This window comes from Pteropus medius, unplaced genomic scaffold, assembly GCF_902729225.1.
Source record: "Pteropus medius unplaced genomic scaffold, Ma_sr-lr_union100, whole genome shotgun sequence".
In the NCBI taxonomy this organism is placed as follows: domain Eukaryota; kingdom Metazoa; phylum Chordata; class Mammalia; order Chiroptera; family Pteropodidae; genus Pteropus; species Pteropus medius.
Window position 1 is genome coordinate 12,708,515 of NW_024342473.1, and position 17,411 is coordinate 12,725,925.

The window sequence follows — 17,411 nt, forward strand, 5'->3', positions numbered from 1 at the left end:
ACTTTAAAACAAAATGATATAAACAAGACGTTTAGGTAATGCAAATATTTGAATTAGCAAGGGATTTTGAGATAATTAAAATATGTTCAAGAAAATAGAGGGAATGATGAAAATATAGCTACAAAGATGGAATTTTCACCAGATAATTGTTTTCACTTGATAATTTATACATCAAGTATAAATTCTAGAACTGAAAAAGATACAAAATTAAGAATGCAATACTTGGATTGAATAGCAGACAAAACACAGAAAAAGAAAGGCTAGTAAAGTAGAAAATATCCACACTAAAGCATAAACAGGAAAAAATTGGAAAATACAGAAAAGAATGTAAGATTTAGTGAAAATGTTTAACTCAGATGTAATTGAGTTCCAGAAGAAGATGAGAGAATGGGAGAGAATGAAATTCAAAAAGCAAATTGCCAAGAAACTTCCAAAAGAAGATTAATCAAAGATGTCAACTCACATATTTAGAATATCTACTAATGTCACGCGGAATAAATACAAAGAAAATCATACTTAGGCATCTAATGTTAAAATAGATGAAAATGAATACAAAGAGAATCTTAAAAGGAGCCAAAGAAGAGATATATTGTCTTCAAAGGAGCAACAGTAAGAACCTTACAGTTATCTTTTGAACAGAAACTATGACAGAATATACTGGAAAGACATCTTTAGAATTCTGAAAGAAAATGACTACCAACCTATTTTTTTATACCCAGCAAAAATATTCTTTAAAAATTAAGGCGAGAGTTGTAGTTCCACTGTAAACATAAGCCCATAAAGCCCATTTCTGCCACTGATTACACCTAAAAACTCCAGGCAAAATACAAAGAACAACCATCTAGGGATTTTGAAAAATAAAAGCAGGCAGACCATGAGGAGGGACCCGTACAGAGATGAATTTCCCATTTTCTTTTCTCAAGAACAGGTCCCAGTCATTGTGTGGCTTGGCAATCCTGGCAGCTAAAACTTAAAAGAAAGCTGATATTTCTTGGAGAGAGAAACCAGAGGAGAGGACCTCTGTGAGCTAGAATGTTTGAGGAGAATCTGAGAGAAGGGGATTCTCTAATTCTGTGTGTCGCCCACATACATCTCAAAAATTGAAACACAAATTACAATCTGAAATAATTCAATATGACTGCCTGTTAAAAGCATCAACGTTCTCCAAGAGATTATAACAGTACCCAGACTATACAATATAACACTGTGTAAAATAAAATCCAAAATTTAGTTGATACATAAAGAACCAGGAAAATATGACCAGTTCTCAAGGGAAAGACAACCCCGAAATGTCCCTGGTGTTGAAATTATCAGACAGAAACTGTAAAGTAGACATTATAACTAGATTCCCTGAGGTAAAGAAAAACACATTGACATGAATGAAAAGAAAGAAATTCTCAACAAGAAATAGAAATTATTTTAAAAATGTATAACTAAAAAATACACTGAACCTCATTGGATGGGTTCAGTAGTACAATGTAGATGACAGAGGATAGAGTCAGTGAGCTTAAAAATCAAGTAATAGAAACTATCCAATTGGAAGAACAGAAAAGAAAAGATTTTTTATAAAAATGAACAGAGAACCTCAGACTTTTGGAACAGTATCAAAAGGTATAACATAATTGGAGTTGCAAAACAATTGGAGAAAGAGATTGTGATAGAAAATATATTCGAAGAAATAATGTCTGAAACTTACTAAATTTGGTAAAAGATTTAGATTTACAGATACAAGAGACTCAGTAAACTATAGACAGGATAAACTCAGAGAAAACCACACCTACACATAAGCAAACTGCTAAAAAACCAAAGATATACATCTGCTAATAAGAAAATGACCGCTGGAAAAAGAAAACAAGAATAAAAAATATCTTGAAAGCTGTTAAAGAAAAATGACGCATTATCTGCAGAAGAAGAAGGATTTGAATGACCATGTATTTTTCATCATAATCCATGGAGGAAAGAGTACAGTGGAACAACATCTTTAATGTGTCGAAAGAAATGACCTGTCAACAACTCAGAATTCTATATCCAGTGAAAATATTCTTCAGGGGTGAAGGTAAAATGAAAACATTTTCAGATAAAGGAAAAGAATTCATGGCTGGTAGACCTGTAAGATGTGCTAAAGGAAGTTCTTCAGGCTGAAGAAAAATAATTTTCAAAGAAACTTGGATCTGTGGAATGAAGGAAAGGCAAAATAGATGATAAATAGCTGGTTAATATAAAAGACTACTTTTTTACCTCTTAAATTACCTAAAATACTCATAATTGTCTAAAACAAAAACTATAACATCTAATGGAATTTTTAATATACGTAGATGTTTTATAGTAGTAAAGAGACTCACCCTACTGATGTTTATTATAATTATTACGTATGAAGTGATAACAATACTAACTTTAAGTAGACTGTAAATGATTAGGTATGCATATTGCAATCCCTTGTGCACCCACTTAAAAAATACAATGAGATGTAGCCAAAAAGCAAGTAAAAATATTCAGATAATCTTAATAACTCAGTAACACATGACTAGAAAAAAGGAAAGTTTTATCTGGGCAGTAGATTTACAAATATTAAAAAAAAATTTCCTTCATACAAAAATTTGTATCTACCAGATTTTCTTATGGATTATTAGTATAACCAGAAAAAAAATTAGCTTTGGTGTTCTCAAAGTGAAAACTAGTAATATATGTCTTTGAAACCTGGATTATTGTGGAAAAGATTAAAATGTAAACAAACGAAAATTTAAAAGAATGAAATTTAATTCTAATGGTATTATCCTGGGCTGAGATTTTCATTGAGCAAAATTAATAATAAATAGGGATTTAAAGCCAGCACGGTTATCTTACTAAGAGATATTTACTTTGATCTAACTAAAAAATGCTGTCTTAAAAATCGATCTCCAGCACAAGGTGGTCCAAATTAGCATGCCCTTGCAAAATTGGTTGTTTTTTAACTCTAGAAGTTGTAATGTTGATTAACTGATCATCTGAGTAATAAGGCATTTCTTCTACCTTAAAAGTAACTTTTTTAATAATAAACTTTAAATATGAAGGAAAGTAAGCTTATAATTATGTCCTTAGGATCAAAGTTCTGATCGTACCAGTCTTTCTTCAGTGGGAGCCCAGGATTCTGAATCTACTTCTTTAACAGATGAAGATGTCTGCCCCGAGTTGGAAGGAGCTACTTCCTCCCAAGAGAGTGGTGCCACCACAGGGACTAAGGGAATTGATTTCAGCAGAACAAGCCTAGAAAGTTCAGCCTCCTTAGAAGGTTTGTCCAAATGGTCTGCCAGACTTCATTTTGATATGCGTTACCTTTACCTCTTTTATGTTTTAATTTTGTAAAAGATTTGCATGGCACCAAAGTCAAAACAAAAGAGAACCTTCAAGGCACTTTCAGAGAAGTCTAGCTTCCATCCCTACCCGCTTCATCTTGTTTTCTCCCTGTCCCTAGAAGTAACCATTTTTATTAATTTTGGTTTATCTTTCCATTGTTGCTTTTTAAAAAATAAGTGTGTGTATGTATTCTTATTACCTCCTTGTCTTCTTACTCAGAAGGTAACATACTATAAATATGTTCCCATTCCTTGCTTTTTCACTGAATAATATATCCTGAAGATCATTGCATATCATCACATACCATTGTCCCTCATTCATTTTTACTGTTATATAGTTCATCATGTGTCAATATATCATACTTTATTTTAACCACTTCTCTGTTGATAGACATTAAATTTCTAGACTTTGACTATTACAAATAATCTGTGATGCATATATGTCATATTATATTTTTGCCAGGGTACTTTGAAAGATACTTCAAAATTCTTCCTTGAAGTGATATTGCCACGTTCCCTTCCTCAGGCCTACACTATTTTGCATTCCCATTGGCAGTATATAAGAGTACCTATTTCCTTACAGCCTTGTCAACGAAATACGTTGGCAAACTTGGATTTTTGTCATCTGATAGGTGAGGAATGTATTTCAGTTTAGTTTTCATTTATACTTTTTTTTATAAATTGAGGATCTGAGTATATGTTTAAGGACTGTTTGTATTTTTCTATGCACTGTCCTTTGCCTACATTTCATTTGTTGTTCGTTTTTTTGTTGTTTTTTTTTTTTAGTTTTTAAAAGCTCCTTTTATATTAGGGAATTAATCCTTTTTCTCTTATGTAAGAACCAGATACTTTTTCTAAGTTTGTCAAGTTTTGTGGCAGTTTTTGATTATACATAAGTTTATTTTATATCATCAAATTTATCAGTCTTTTCCCTTCTTCCTTCTAGATTTTGAGTCATTTGGAAAGATTTCTTCTTCCCTAGGTTCACCAGTGTTTTCTTCCAATCTTTTCCTGATTTCCTTTGTAACATTTTCTGGGGTCAGCAAACTTTTTCTGTAAAGGACCGTATTACAAATATTTTAGGTTCTGTGGGCTACCATACGTCTCTTTTTTATCACATATTCTTTTTTTGTCTTTTTTTTTTTTTTTATCAATGCATTAAAATGTAAAAACCATTCTTAGCTTATGGCTATACAAAAATAGATTTGACCCCAGATTTAGATATTCAGACCATTTGAGATTTATCCTGGTAAATGATGTGAGGAATGGATGAATATAATATTTTTTCATTTGTACCTTTGCTACTTTAAAAAGCTTTTATTTTGTAAATTCTCAAACGTACACAAAAATAGAAGGACTAGCACTAGCACTCTCATGCACCCTTTACCCAACTCCAAGAATTATCAGCAAATGGCCAATCTTGTTTTGTCTTTTCCTTTCTCCCCTCCACTGCCATATTTTTTCCCTCCCCACTGGATTATTTTAATCTCAGACAACATGTAATTTTATTTATAAGTACTTCAGTATGTATTTCTAAAATATAAAGATTTTAATGTCACATATTTTTAACTTTTTATCATTTATTTTATTGAATAAATTTATTTTTAATCTTAAATGTTATACATATAGTGTATACACTTTTATGTATGTAAATATATTTCGCAAATTAAGGACACTTAACTAACACTCAGATCAAGAAACAACATTAACAGAATCCAGAACCTCCTCTAATGCCCAGATCTAGTCACAACTTCCTTTGTGGATAAACATTATCTTCTAACAGTGTACGTTAGCCTGGCCATTTTAAAACATTGTATGGACTCATATGGTATGTGTCTTTTGTGATGCATTCATTTTTTTGAAAACAATTTGTAATACCACTGTACTTTCTTAAATTTCACAATATTTATTATATCTTAAATATTTATTTAAATGTTCACAGTTATCTCATAAAGCTCTTTTTATAGGTGGTTTGTTCAAATTGGAATACAAACAAGGTCCACTTGTTGCATTTGGTTGATATGTCTATTAACTCCCTTTTATCTTTATTCTCTCTTTTTTTTCTCCCGGAATATATTCATGAAGAAATCAGGTGATTAGCTCCCTCCTCCTTTTTTTTTCAACATACAAGAACAGTTTGTTGTGCTAAACATATAAAACTTACCTCACAATATGATTCATATTTGTTAAAATTAATATTCTGTATTGATGATTAACTATATACAAAAAGTGGGCTGCCCACATAAATGATTAAATTAGTGGAGGATAATCAAAGGTATTAGAAAGCAACTTTGAACTAGCTTTAGCAAACTCTACAGAAGGTTATTGGGGACCCAACAAGGAAAGAACTGCAGTTCCCACCAGCTCTAACCATCTTAAAGAACGATGTGAGGTTTCAGCTCTGTCTGCCACTCTGTTTCTCTGTATGGCAGGGCCAGGGACCAGTGGTAACTGGAGCTATCTTATGTCCTGTTGTCATTGATTTGCTGAAGCATTCAAGTCATTAGCCTATTCTCTCTGTTTCTTGTGAACTGGTAATTTATACCATTACTTTTTTTGACCTTTATAAAAATACCAGTGTTCATTCATAAAGTTAATAACTACCAGGAAAAAATGTATAGCGAAGGTACAAATTACTTCCAGCTTTACTAACAAGATATGGCCACTGTCAACAATTGATTTGACTCTAGAGCTCCCCATTTTTGTTGTTGCCATTTCAATACCTACTAATATCCCATTGCTCTTAAGAGTATACTTGGAAACTGTAGTGTTTAAGAACAACATGGTACCAGATCCTAAAAGATTCTTATAAGGCAGAAAATTGCCAGTAAATATTTTCATGATTTGAAATGAGAGTAGCTATTTTATACTTTTTAGACCTTAGAACTAAACACCTTGTATTTTAAGCGTGGAAAAATAGAAACAGCAAAATAGTAATGACAACCAGAGTGCCTTCTAACCTGTACACACTAAGTGCTTAATAAGTGAGTAATGAATGAACACCTAGCACATGGAAATCAGTAGAATTAGAACACGTTTCCTTAGGTTTGTACTCAAAACAAAAATGCATGCATTGAAAAACATTTTTCATTGTTTTTTAATTACCTTTAATATTTTGAATAGAATGGCTTGACATTTTATCAGAATTTATGAAAATTTAAGATTCTCATATTCTTTCTCACTAATATTAATGGATTTGCTCTTTGTATTTTAATAATGAATAGGATCACTGTCAAAGTTTGCCCTACCTGGGAAATCAGAAGTGGCATCTTCCTGCAACACGAGTAATACAAATATCTTCCAGAACTATGCAATGGAGGTACAATTTTAATCAAAAGAGCATCTTTATGTACTACTTTATAAGATGTACATTTCTTAAGTATTTGTGGTCTCAGAGTAATACAAAGTTGAATATATACCATCTCAAAATTTCAGAATGTATTTTGCACCTGAATAAACTTAAAATATCTAGTATTTCAGATTAGTGAAGTCATACTACTTTATGTGTTTAGAAAAGTTCTTCGCTTCCCTTGAGATTTCTCAACATACAAACGCTTTTTCATTTTCAACAACCAATCTTTTTTATGCAAACACATCTTTTTGATGAGAGTACAAGGAGCAGTTTTGGCATTTGTGTCAGCTTTTAACATTATGTTTCTCATTCTTTGTATCAATTTGATGTAGATATTTGCTGGATATGCTGCCATATCTCATTGCCTTACAATGAAAAAGTTATACCTTTACACTTTTAAATTCTTTCCTAATTTTCCTGTAAAAATTGCTTCCAAATGCATTTTTACCCACAATTGTTGTTGCTATTTCAAGCTACTTTGCCTAAATTTGGAAGAAAATTTGCATGAGGCTGGAAAATAAATGATGAATACTGATGTTGCAGTTTACAAAGTTTCTGATGACTTCAGGAATTTTAATATTTTATTAATATAATGATTACATTTATATTTATCTACAGCAACAGTTCTTAAACTGTAGTGACAGACCAGGGATTTTTTGTTATGTTTAATTTTAGAGCTGTCGTGGCTGATACTCTTGTAAAATAAATTGATCATGCACTTAGATGTTGCAGCAATGACTAATTACTTTCAAGGTTTCTAAGTCTTTTTCTTAATTTCTTTATTTATTACAAACCAGTAAGAATTTCTGGACCAGCATTTGTCTGGTGACCACACTTTGAGTAGCACAGGTCTGTAATATATAATTACAAATACCTATTTTTTTTTTGGATATTAACAAATTAATGCTTGGGTTTACTTTTCCATTAATAAAACCATGGCAGGTTTATAGTAATTATAATGGTAAAAACGCTCTCTTAAGTGAAAGTTTCCTTTTCAGGCAGGCAAAACTTTTGGAATAGATTTAGCTGAAATAAAGACGAGTATATTATATAGTGCACTTAAGGTAATCTGATTTTCATTTATAACTTCCAAATCATTTCAAGTTTTAGTTTTTTAATACATTTATGAATCAAAATCGTTTTAGGTCATAATATGCGCTAACCTACTTATTTATACATTATCATTTCTCCCACAGGTTCTCATCTCAAGTTGCTCTCGGTGTAAAACTTGTGATTGCCTTGTCCATGATGAGGAAATCATGGCTGGCTGGACAGCAGATGATTCAAATCTCAATACTACATGCCCATTTTGTGGCAATCTTTTCTTGCCCTTCCTGAATATCGAAATAAGAGATTTAAGACGACCTGGAAGGTAACGATTCATGCTTTTTTTCCCCTTCATGTTTAGGGATTATGTTTCCTAGAATATCTCTTTTCTCAAAAATCTCCTTTGATTCACATTACAGATACTTTTTGAAGTCAAGCCCATCAACAGAAAATATGCATTTTCCATCCTCCTTTTCAAGTCAGACAAGGCAGTCTTGCATCTCAACATCAGCCTCTGGTCTTGACACATCTGTTATCTCTGTTCAAGGGAATTTTGATTTAAATAGGTAATTACGATTATGTGGAACTATATTTTAGCAGTTTATATTATACATGTTTCTGATAAATGACAAAAATTAGATGACCATTTTAAGGTTTAAATTTCTATGATTCATAATCTTAAATTGTTCTAATTAAAGCAGTATTAAAATTCTCTAATAACCTAAATATTTAGACAGTTATAGTTTATGTAGAACACTTGACATTTATAATGAACACCTATCTCATATCTCTGTCTCTTCGGGAACTAAGTCAGTACTACTATTTTGAAATTTTTAATTGTCTAGGAATATTTAATAATCTTAGAAAACATTTGGAGCTGATAAAGGAACTATAAAATTAAATTAAGACTTATATAGTAAGCCTAATATAAGTAAATCTATGCTTAAAACAAAAACAAATCAACTTCATTTTGGAGTAGTGCCAAATACACCATAGGTAGCTGGGCAGATGAAGCCATATTGGTAACTGCATGTGTAAAACAAAATGCCTGCATAGTACTGAGAGGCTAATGTGACCTGTTTAATCCTAAATGCTTAGGCAGCAAAACTGCAAATCCGTGTGTGCACTCTTTCATCATAGGTATCCCTTCCCACTACCTGAAGGAATAGATGCCTGTTTTCTCTGCTTTGGATCCTCTAGGTCTACTGTGGTTCTTGCTGTATAAAAGTTGTCCACGAAATGTTTTGAATAATTGAGTGACTCTTGAATATTTAAAATTCAGTGGATAAGAAGGAAATTTAACATAAGTAGACTACTTAAAAATATATGCCGTTTCCCAGCTAACGCCTGAATTCTTTCGATTTACTTTGCTATGTCCAGATCTGATTCTAAGGAAAAGAATATGGTCTTTCTAGGTGAAATAAAGTAAATCTAGACAATGATATACTTTTTTTTTTTTTTCAATGCCCAAGCAAATCTAAACTGCTGGAAAATACATGTGCCCGAAGTATTCAGATCCCTGCTGATAGATCAAAAACAGCCATGTCAAAATGTCCAATATTTCCAATGGTCAGGAGTGTCAGTACTTATGGTCCCTTGGATAAAGAAGACACTGGAGGGCAGAAGCTCATTCCTACAGGCAGCCTGCCAACTACTTTACAAGGAACTACAGTATGTATTTTGGTATCTTTAAAAATTCAGACATTTTGATGTTTACATATGATTTTGTTCCCTTTGTCTGAAACAGCCTTATTAGCTTCAATATTATTATTATTGTCAAGAAGAGTCTCTTGTCTCATGATATAGTTATAGTACATTTCTACTTATATGGAAATCATTGATAGGAATTTTTTAAATGACTTAGTGTCATCAATCTTGTATTTGCCATTTATGGTTTTTATTTATTCAACAGGATTCTTTAGGATTAGAATGGCACCTCCCAAGCCCAGATCCTATTACTGTTCCATATCTTAGTCCTTTAGTGGTATGGAAGGAACTTGAAAGCTTATTGGAAAATGAAGGTGATCATGCAATAACAGTGGCAGAGTTTGTGGACCATCATCCAATTGTTTTTTGGAACCTGGTGTGGTATTTTAGACGTCTTGACTTACCCAGTAACTTACCTGGATTGATTCTTTCTTCTGAGCATTGTAACAAGTATTCAAAGGTATGAGAGTAAAAATTATCTAAAAGGTAATGCTACTGTCACCATTGTAATGTTTGCATAGTCCTAATGACAAAATTAATTTTTATGCTATTTTTAATAACCATCTGAATCATTAGATCAATAAAATTGTTTTAGTTGTGTTTACAAATATTTCTTCTTATAGTCTAGCAGTAAGACAGTCATGTTTTTTAGCCTTCTTATAAAATTTACACAAAATGGGCTTCATTTTTCTGATAGCCTCAAGAATAAACTGTAAATGACTCTTATGAGAAGAGTTTGTGAGTTGGCCCCATTCATATTTCATACTCCCTTCAAAACCAAACCCAATACTTCTTTAAGATATCCAATTCATATAGCAGTCATGTGCTACCATTCTTTTCAATCCTTTACTCTGAATTTTTGCATAATATTTAGGTCATTAGTTTGTTAATATGTTCACTTGTGTTGTTTGTTTATAAAAGTGTTTTCACTTTTTTATATGCTATCACCACCACTAAATTGCAAAGTCTCTAAGTTCAGGAACATTGCCTTCTCCTTTCTTGTACTTCATATCTATGATTGTGCACATGCTTTGGATTTTCAGTAGATGATGAATGAGTGACCAAAGGTTAACTTAGAGTTATCCGGGCTAGGGTTTTGGACTGATGTAGAATGGAGCTTCTAGATTCATCTTTCTCGGATTTATCTAATCTGGTCGAGATTGGCCCTTCATGCTACGCTTTCTCACTGATCTCAGTACTTTGTAAAATCTGCTACTTTAGAGCAGAGATAACTTTACTTTAGAGATCATTAGATTCTCAACGCAGCTCATCTTCTTTGAGTCAATATAAAATGCATACAAACCAGTCATTTTGTTCTCTTTTTTTCCCTTGCATACATACATTCTAAAAAATATAAGGATCTTTCTAAAATATTTACAAAACATGATTCTGTAAAAATCATTGGTGAATGTTTGTTCTTCAACACAGATTCCTCGCCACTGTATGTCTGAAGATAGTAAATATGTCTTAATACAAATGTTATGGGACAATATGAAATTACATCAGGATCCAGGACAGCCCTTGTACATCCTCTGGAATGCCCACAGTAAGTGCTATCATAGAATTCTGACTCTGTTCATATGAGAGTAATCTCTACTTTAAATAACCTAATGTACAACTGACTTTTATTTTACCATACTACTTTTTGTCTTACAGGTCAAAATCGTACTCTTTTGTTTGAGAGTGAGTGTTAAGTTTGATGTTTCTAGTGCTATCTTCTATGGAGGTCAAGGGTTTTTTTGTTTGTTTTGTTTTGTTTGAGTAGTGCTGTATATGTGCTGGAGGGGTTATGCTTTGTAGAGTTCTGCTTTTAGCACATTGCTTGTCTCAGTTTCTTCTTTTTCCGCGTTTTTTTATTTGTTTCCATCCCGGGCTGCTGATGTAGAACTTCCTCCAGGGGCTGTATTAAGGAAAACAGTGTTTTTAATTTTTGTCTTTGAGGCCACAAAGAGCCTTAGGCCTATTTGTATCATAATTTGTCTTATTTTTTCCTTTTTTTCTTTCTTTATTCTTAGATTTCTATTCCTTTATCTATTGCCCTTAATTTATTTTTAGTGCTTTGTAACTTCTGTGATAGTTATCATTTGCTGCTTAATTACATTATCCTTTCTATAAAGAACATTTTCCTTCATCTGTTCTTTTGTTGTTTTACAGCCCAAAAGTATCCAATGGTCCATTTATTGCAAAAAGGTGACAATTCATTTAACCAGGAACTATTGAAAAACATGGTAAAAAGCATTAAAATGAATGATGTTTATGGACCAATGAGTCAGATTTTAGAGACACTGAATAAATGTCCTCATTTTAAAAGACAGAGGTAAGTCATACATCTTAAATTAATATATTTTTCCTCTAAGCATATTCATATTGTTTGCTTAGTAATTTTTTAGAATATCTCATGCTTATATTAGCATAAATGCTTTTATAGAGAATATATAGCCTATATGCATAGTAATATCTTCTCCATTCCTTTCCTCCCCTAGGAGTTTATATAGAGAAATACTGTTTCTCTCACTTGTGGCACTGGGAAGAGAAAACATTGATATAGGTAATTCAGCATAATATATAACATGTAATATTTATATGTCATGGTATATTTTTCAAAGTGTTTATATCAGTACTCTTTATTATTTTAATATTAAATTATATTACTATATTAGAAGAATTGATTTATTTTTTATGTAATGTAAGAGATACTTTGATATCTTGGTAATGTTAGTATTAATAATGATAAATAATAAAAACTAACAATAGAATTTCCACATGATCCAGCAATTCCACTTCTGGATATATACTGCAAAGAATTGAAAGCAGAGTCTCTAAGAGATATTTGTACACCCATGTTCATAGCAGCATTATTCATAATAGCTAAAATGTGGAGGTGTCCATTGAAGTATGAGTAAATAAACAAAATGTGGTATATACATACAATGGACTATTATTCAGCTTAAAAAGGAAGGAAATTCTGACGTATGCTACAACATGGAATAAAACTTTGAGGACATTATGTTAAGTGAAATAAGCCAGTCACAAAAAGACATATGCTGTATGGTTCCACTTATGAGGTACTTAGAGTAGTCAAAATCATAGAGACAAAAGTAGAATAGTAGTTGCCAGGAGCTGGAGGGCGGGAGAATGGGGAATTATTGTTTAATGGTTATAGAGTTTCAGTTTTATAAGATGAAAAGAGTTGTGGAAATGGATGATTGTAATGGTTGCACAACATTATGAATATATACCACTGAACTTTATAGTTAAAAATGATTAGGGTGGTAAATCTTATGTATATTTTCCCACAATTTTAAAATTTGGGGAAAAAATCATTTTAAAAGGTTGGCATCTTAAAGCTTTAAATTTCACTGGTCTGTGTAATCTAGCTCTAAAATGCTATGGACTCTAAAGTCTTCATTCCAGCTCTGAAATTCTGTGATCCTTTAGTTGTCGGAAATAAGCTAGAAATTCCTTCTTGGCCTTTAATTTTGCGGTTCTGTAGTATCACAAAACTTGATTGTTGTTAACATCAAATATAAATTTCTTTATGCTTTTATTTCTTTATGAATTTCTGCAGATGTATTTGATAAAGAATACAAGATGGCATATGATCGTCTCACACCTAATCAAGTTAAGAGTACACACAACTGTGATAGACCACCAAGTACGGGGGTGATAGAATGTCGAAAAACCTTTGGAGAACCTTATCTTTAAGATGTGTGTGTATACTTCTAATATGTATTGTATAGTCAGTGTATAAAATAACACTTTTAGACTCTAAACTTTTTTCTTCAATTTTTAAAAATGCATTTGTAAATGATTCAGAAAGTTCATATAGCTTATGTACAGAATGTTTTAAGAAGAAAATGATTACAAGCGGGAGAGAGCCACTTTGTTTCCCATTTCCTTTTTTTTTTTCCTTCCCCTCTAACAAGCAATTATTTTTGTGATGAGAAAATCCCTAAACAAAATTAGTTCCCATAAAATGGAAAACCGATTATGGTTTCTCTTGGAAGAGACAGATTGAAATATCATGTATGGAACTTAAAGAAATGTAAGATCAGAGTACCTCTTGTTTTCATAGACTGTTCAAACCATGAAGTTGTATTATACATATTTTAAATTGTTTATAGTAAGTTGATATTTTTTTAATTTTTAAACTTAATATAGCAAACTTAAAAGGAACTTAAACTTATGAAGCAAGCAATTAACTGCTTATTTTCCTTGTCTGCTATTTGAAGTAATTAGTACAGCTGCAGATCTCTATAGCTATCTATATATATATATATATATATTTTATTACTTGGGAGAATGATTTTAAAATGTCAGTGCTAGTGTCATTGTTGTCCTAGGATTGCATGTTAAGATTCCTAAGCCGGACTTCAGTGAGTCATGACAACAGTGTGCACTGCCCAGACTGACTCACTGAGCCTGTGGAAGGAGAGCCAGAGAGGTTCTGAGTCTACTTCCGCAAAATCAGGTTCAATGTACAATTATTCCAAAATTTCCCTATTGCTAATAGGTACATACAGTACATGGGAAAAGTAACTTACAAAGCCAAATATCAACTTATATTTTAATATTGTACATAATGTACATTTATGTTGGGAAATATGTCAGACAATTTATTCCAAATTTTACCTTTAATATTTGAAATGTTAGGTATGATGCAAATTGTACTATATTTATCTGGAACATGACTTACTGGAATATTCTGTTACCGAATATATATATATATATATGTTATATATATTCTGTTACTGAATATATACACACACACATATATATATTCAATTTTTTTTCAAAAGTAGGAGAGTAATAACTCGCTAAAAGTACAACCAGATAGAATTTCCCATATTGAGGAACTGGCTTTTTCAATAAGCCTTCAGAATCCGAGGTTTATAGAATCTAAAATCCAGAAATATCCAGAAATCAGACAATAAATTAAACATTTAAGCACTATGGGTAGACTCTAAAATAGACTCTAAAAAAATATTTTTAGTCTCATTATTTCTGATATCACTTTGTTCAGGAAATTTCTGACCAAAAGTATCCTTTGGCTGTTAGAATTATTTATAGATTTTCACTGTGTGTGTGTGTGTGTGTGTGTGTGTCTGTGTGTGTTTGCATTTGCACACATTGTCATTGGGAAGGAATTATCTAGTCAATTTCAAAGAAGTTAAAAATGGATGGTACCCAATTTGGTGTGTAAAGCTACTAGAGTCCACAACACTTGGATTAGAGATATGAAATCTCGATACTTAGAATCAGTTAAGCTACAGGAAAACCACCTTTGAGTCATACTAGCACCAAGCTAAAACATTTCACAGCTTTCTACTCTGGGAAATAATGGGGAGAGTTTAAAACTGTAAAATTTTAGTTCATTTAGTTTGGGGCTGAAATTGCTTACTTAAAAATCTGGCGCTATATATATTCCTCGCCTTTGTAAATACCACTACAATTTTGCCTTTCTTTAGTATTCAAATCCAGGCTCCACACTCTAAGTGAGTTTCATGTTTTCATGAAAGTAGTCAAGTGAGAGAAACAGTTGAGTGAGGCTGTTGACATTGGCCACAAACATCCTCAGGATTCTGCGGTTCTTTTCTGTTTGTTGTTGTTGTTGTTTGGTCTTTCCCCCTTATAAGAACAGGTTTTGCTGTTGTTTACATTTTCTTTAACACAATATGTAAGAATTACAGTGTTTTGATTTTAAATATCTGACCAAAAAAAGTGAGATAAAGCCCATTCTTTATGGTTCAAAGACATGTGGAAAAGTGAATGTAATTTGTGTCTCCTCCAACCCCACCCCCACCCCCCACAGTTTTGTTTCTGCTTTTGGTTGGGTTTTGTTTCCGCTACTTTTAAATCCCCAGAGAATATTATTTGCACAAATTTAGTCTTTAAAAAAAAACCCTAAAACATGAGTAGAAAGTGGTAAACCCTGCTCAAAAGAAAATTATAGATCACCCTTTAAAATAACTCTGTACAAAGTTTTCTTCAATTTTCTGTTGACCATACGTTTTGTAGAATCATGGCCAGCAGTGTTAGAAATATCCTTTGCTACATTATCTGCCTCTTATTTTCTTACTCTTAGTTTTGTTCATATGTTTAATAGTTGAAAATAAATCATACTGTGTCCTGTTATAACTTGTTTACTACTTCCTTTCATTGTGTTTTGAATGTCACACATTTGTATTTTATGTAATTTTTTGATATTCAACTTTTTCATCCTATTATCAGAGAATTATGCAGGCTGTTCATAAGTGGATTGTCATCTTTTTTCCCTGATTGTTTGGGTTTTTTGTTTGTTTGTTTGTCTTTGCTTTAAAACCCTAAAACCACCAGCTTATTTTATTTTCAGGTTTTCTGGTATGTCTTCCCATTTTTGTGTGTAGAGAAATGGCCCCTGAAAATGTTGGTTCAGCATTTAAGTGATAAATACGTTTTACTTTATGCTGGTAATTACTATGATACTTCAGTGCAACTAGCAAGTGTTAGCCTTCTATATATAGAAGGCTGTTATACTGTATTTCTAAATACTTTGTAAGTATATGGTAAGAAATACCTATTAGAATAGTAATTGCAATAGCCTCACCCTATTTTTATTTCTCCCACTAGAACTTGAAAGCTATTAGGTACTTTATCTCAGAGCAGGAAAGGAAAGAGTAGGCTGCCCTTGGCCCACCTTTGTGCTAGAGTTAGTGTGTTCTGCCCTTCCTGTTTAGACACAAGACTGACTTTTACTTCAGAATTGAATTCTTTAGCAGCTGCATACCAGTTTACCTTCATATCCTCAGTACTGGGTTTCTTCTTATCCTTTCATGCTACCCTCTTCCTCTGGCCTCAGAGTAAGTACATTTGCTGGCTTAATTATTTTTGTTTACAAAATTAACAGTGCACCAATTAATATAGGAATTTGTCTCTGATTCAAAAAATCTGTGTGCATGTTCTTATTCTCTTAGATGGTAATAGACTTCTGATAAAGTTACTGCAGCCTTTCCACAGTTTCTGTTCTTTTGGATAGCTCCCTCTTTCATATTTAAAGATTTTCTTTCAAACATAGTACTGTGATAAAACCTCTGGAGCAACTGATGGAATTTTCTATAAATGAAATTATCCAGGTTTTACTTGCTCATCACAGTGAAGGGCCTGAAAAGCAGAATGAGTGCCTTTGGTTGTGTGGGCATCTTTAGGCCAGGGTGTCCTGCCGGCTCTAGTGACCCCCCCAAAGACCGACAGCTTGATCATGAGCCATCTCTTTGGACCTTTCACAGAAACGAGTCCCATTTGCGACGGCACCTGCCCACAAAAATGGGGTCAGAACCAAGGGTATTCTTTGGCACATAAGGCCAACCAATCTTTCATATGTATCTACCAAGCTGTGCCCTAAATATTAAATTCCAATTCTGTCTGCCTTTGGTACTCAGTCTTTAAATAAATGATAATTATGATATAGACAGTGTTATAAAAGACCAAACCAATAATTTGATAAAAACATTTTCAGAACTATTGATGGGAGTGCAATTTAATGTTCACAATATATAATAATCATTTAAAGATATACCAATTTTCATAAGTTTGGAATGCAGCCTTTTTTCTGGTACTATATATAGAATCTTAACCCATTAAATTAGGAAGAGTTTCACATTTTTAGAAATTGGGCCCAAACTTATTACCAGGGCCATCAAGAATATGCAAACTCAGGAGTGATGAAGAAGTCGTCATCTGTGAAGCCACTGTCTTCCAATTCAGACACCCACATGAGACAGTTCAGAATTTCTAGGCTGAATGGATGACCTAGAATTTGTCCCATATAGCTCTACAGATCATTTTGCCTATCAAATGAGAGGACCATCTCACCATTATCTTGACATTTTAAGATAGCGCTTTACCTCTAAAACATTTTAATAAATGTTTAATAAATTATAGATTTCTAAATGTATGACAAATTTTAGTTTCCAAGCATACCAAATTATCTTTCA

At 32.4% G+C, this 17,411-nt stretch overlaps 2 protein-coding genes across 9 annotated transcripts in view; one reads left to right on the forward strand and one right to left on the reverse strand.

Annotated features, from left to right (window-relative positions):
- Positions 1 to 15,573, forward strand: part of DENND4A (DENN domain containing 4A) — a 107,373-nt gene extending 91,800 nt beyond the window's left edge. For 2 of the 8 annotated variants that reach the window (XM_039865259.1, XM_039865260.1), the window contains 11 exons: positions 3,079 to 3,268; positions 6,557 to 6,651; positions 7,881 to 8,056; positions 8,151 to 8,297; positions 9,204 to 9,402; positions 9,644 to 9,898; positions 10,867 to 10,984; positions 11,095 to 11,121; positions 11,593 to 11,755; positions 11,922 to 11,986; positions 13,007 to 13,143. In XM_039865259.1, the coding sequence (XP_039721193.1) occupies positions 3,079 to 3,268; positions 6,557 to 6,651; positions 7,881 to 8,056; positions 8,151 to 8,297; positions 9,204 to 9,402; positions 9,644 to 9,898; positions 10,867 to 10,984; positions 11,095 to 11,121; positions 11,593 to 11,755; positions 11,922 to 11,986; positions 13,007 to 13,143 (1,572 nt within the window). Of the gene's footprint in view, positions 1 to 3,078; positions 3,269 to 6,556; positions 6,652 to 7,880; positions 8,057 to 8,150; positions 8,298 to 9,203; positions 9,403 to 9,643; positions 9,899 to 10,866; positions 10,985 to 11,094; positions 11,122 to 11,592; positions 11,756 to 11,921; positions 11,987 to 13,006 lie in introns of all 8 variants that reach the window. The other 6 variants (XM_039865262.1, XM_039865265.1, XM_039865263.1 and 3 more) reach the window with 4 other exon arrangements.
- The window catches only part of SLC24A1 (solute carrier family 24 member 1), a 30,278-nt gene continuing 27,610 nt past the window's right edge, over positions 14,744 to 17,411 (reverse strand). Inside the window, exon 9 of the mRNA XM_039865270.1 lies at positions 14,744 to 14,768. Within this exon, the coding sequence (XP_039721204.1) occupies positions 14,744 to 14,768 (25 nt within the window). The remainder of the gene's footprint in view (positions 14,769 to 17,411) is intronic.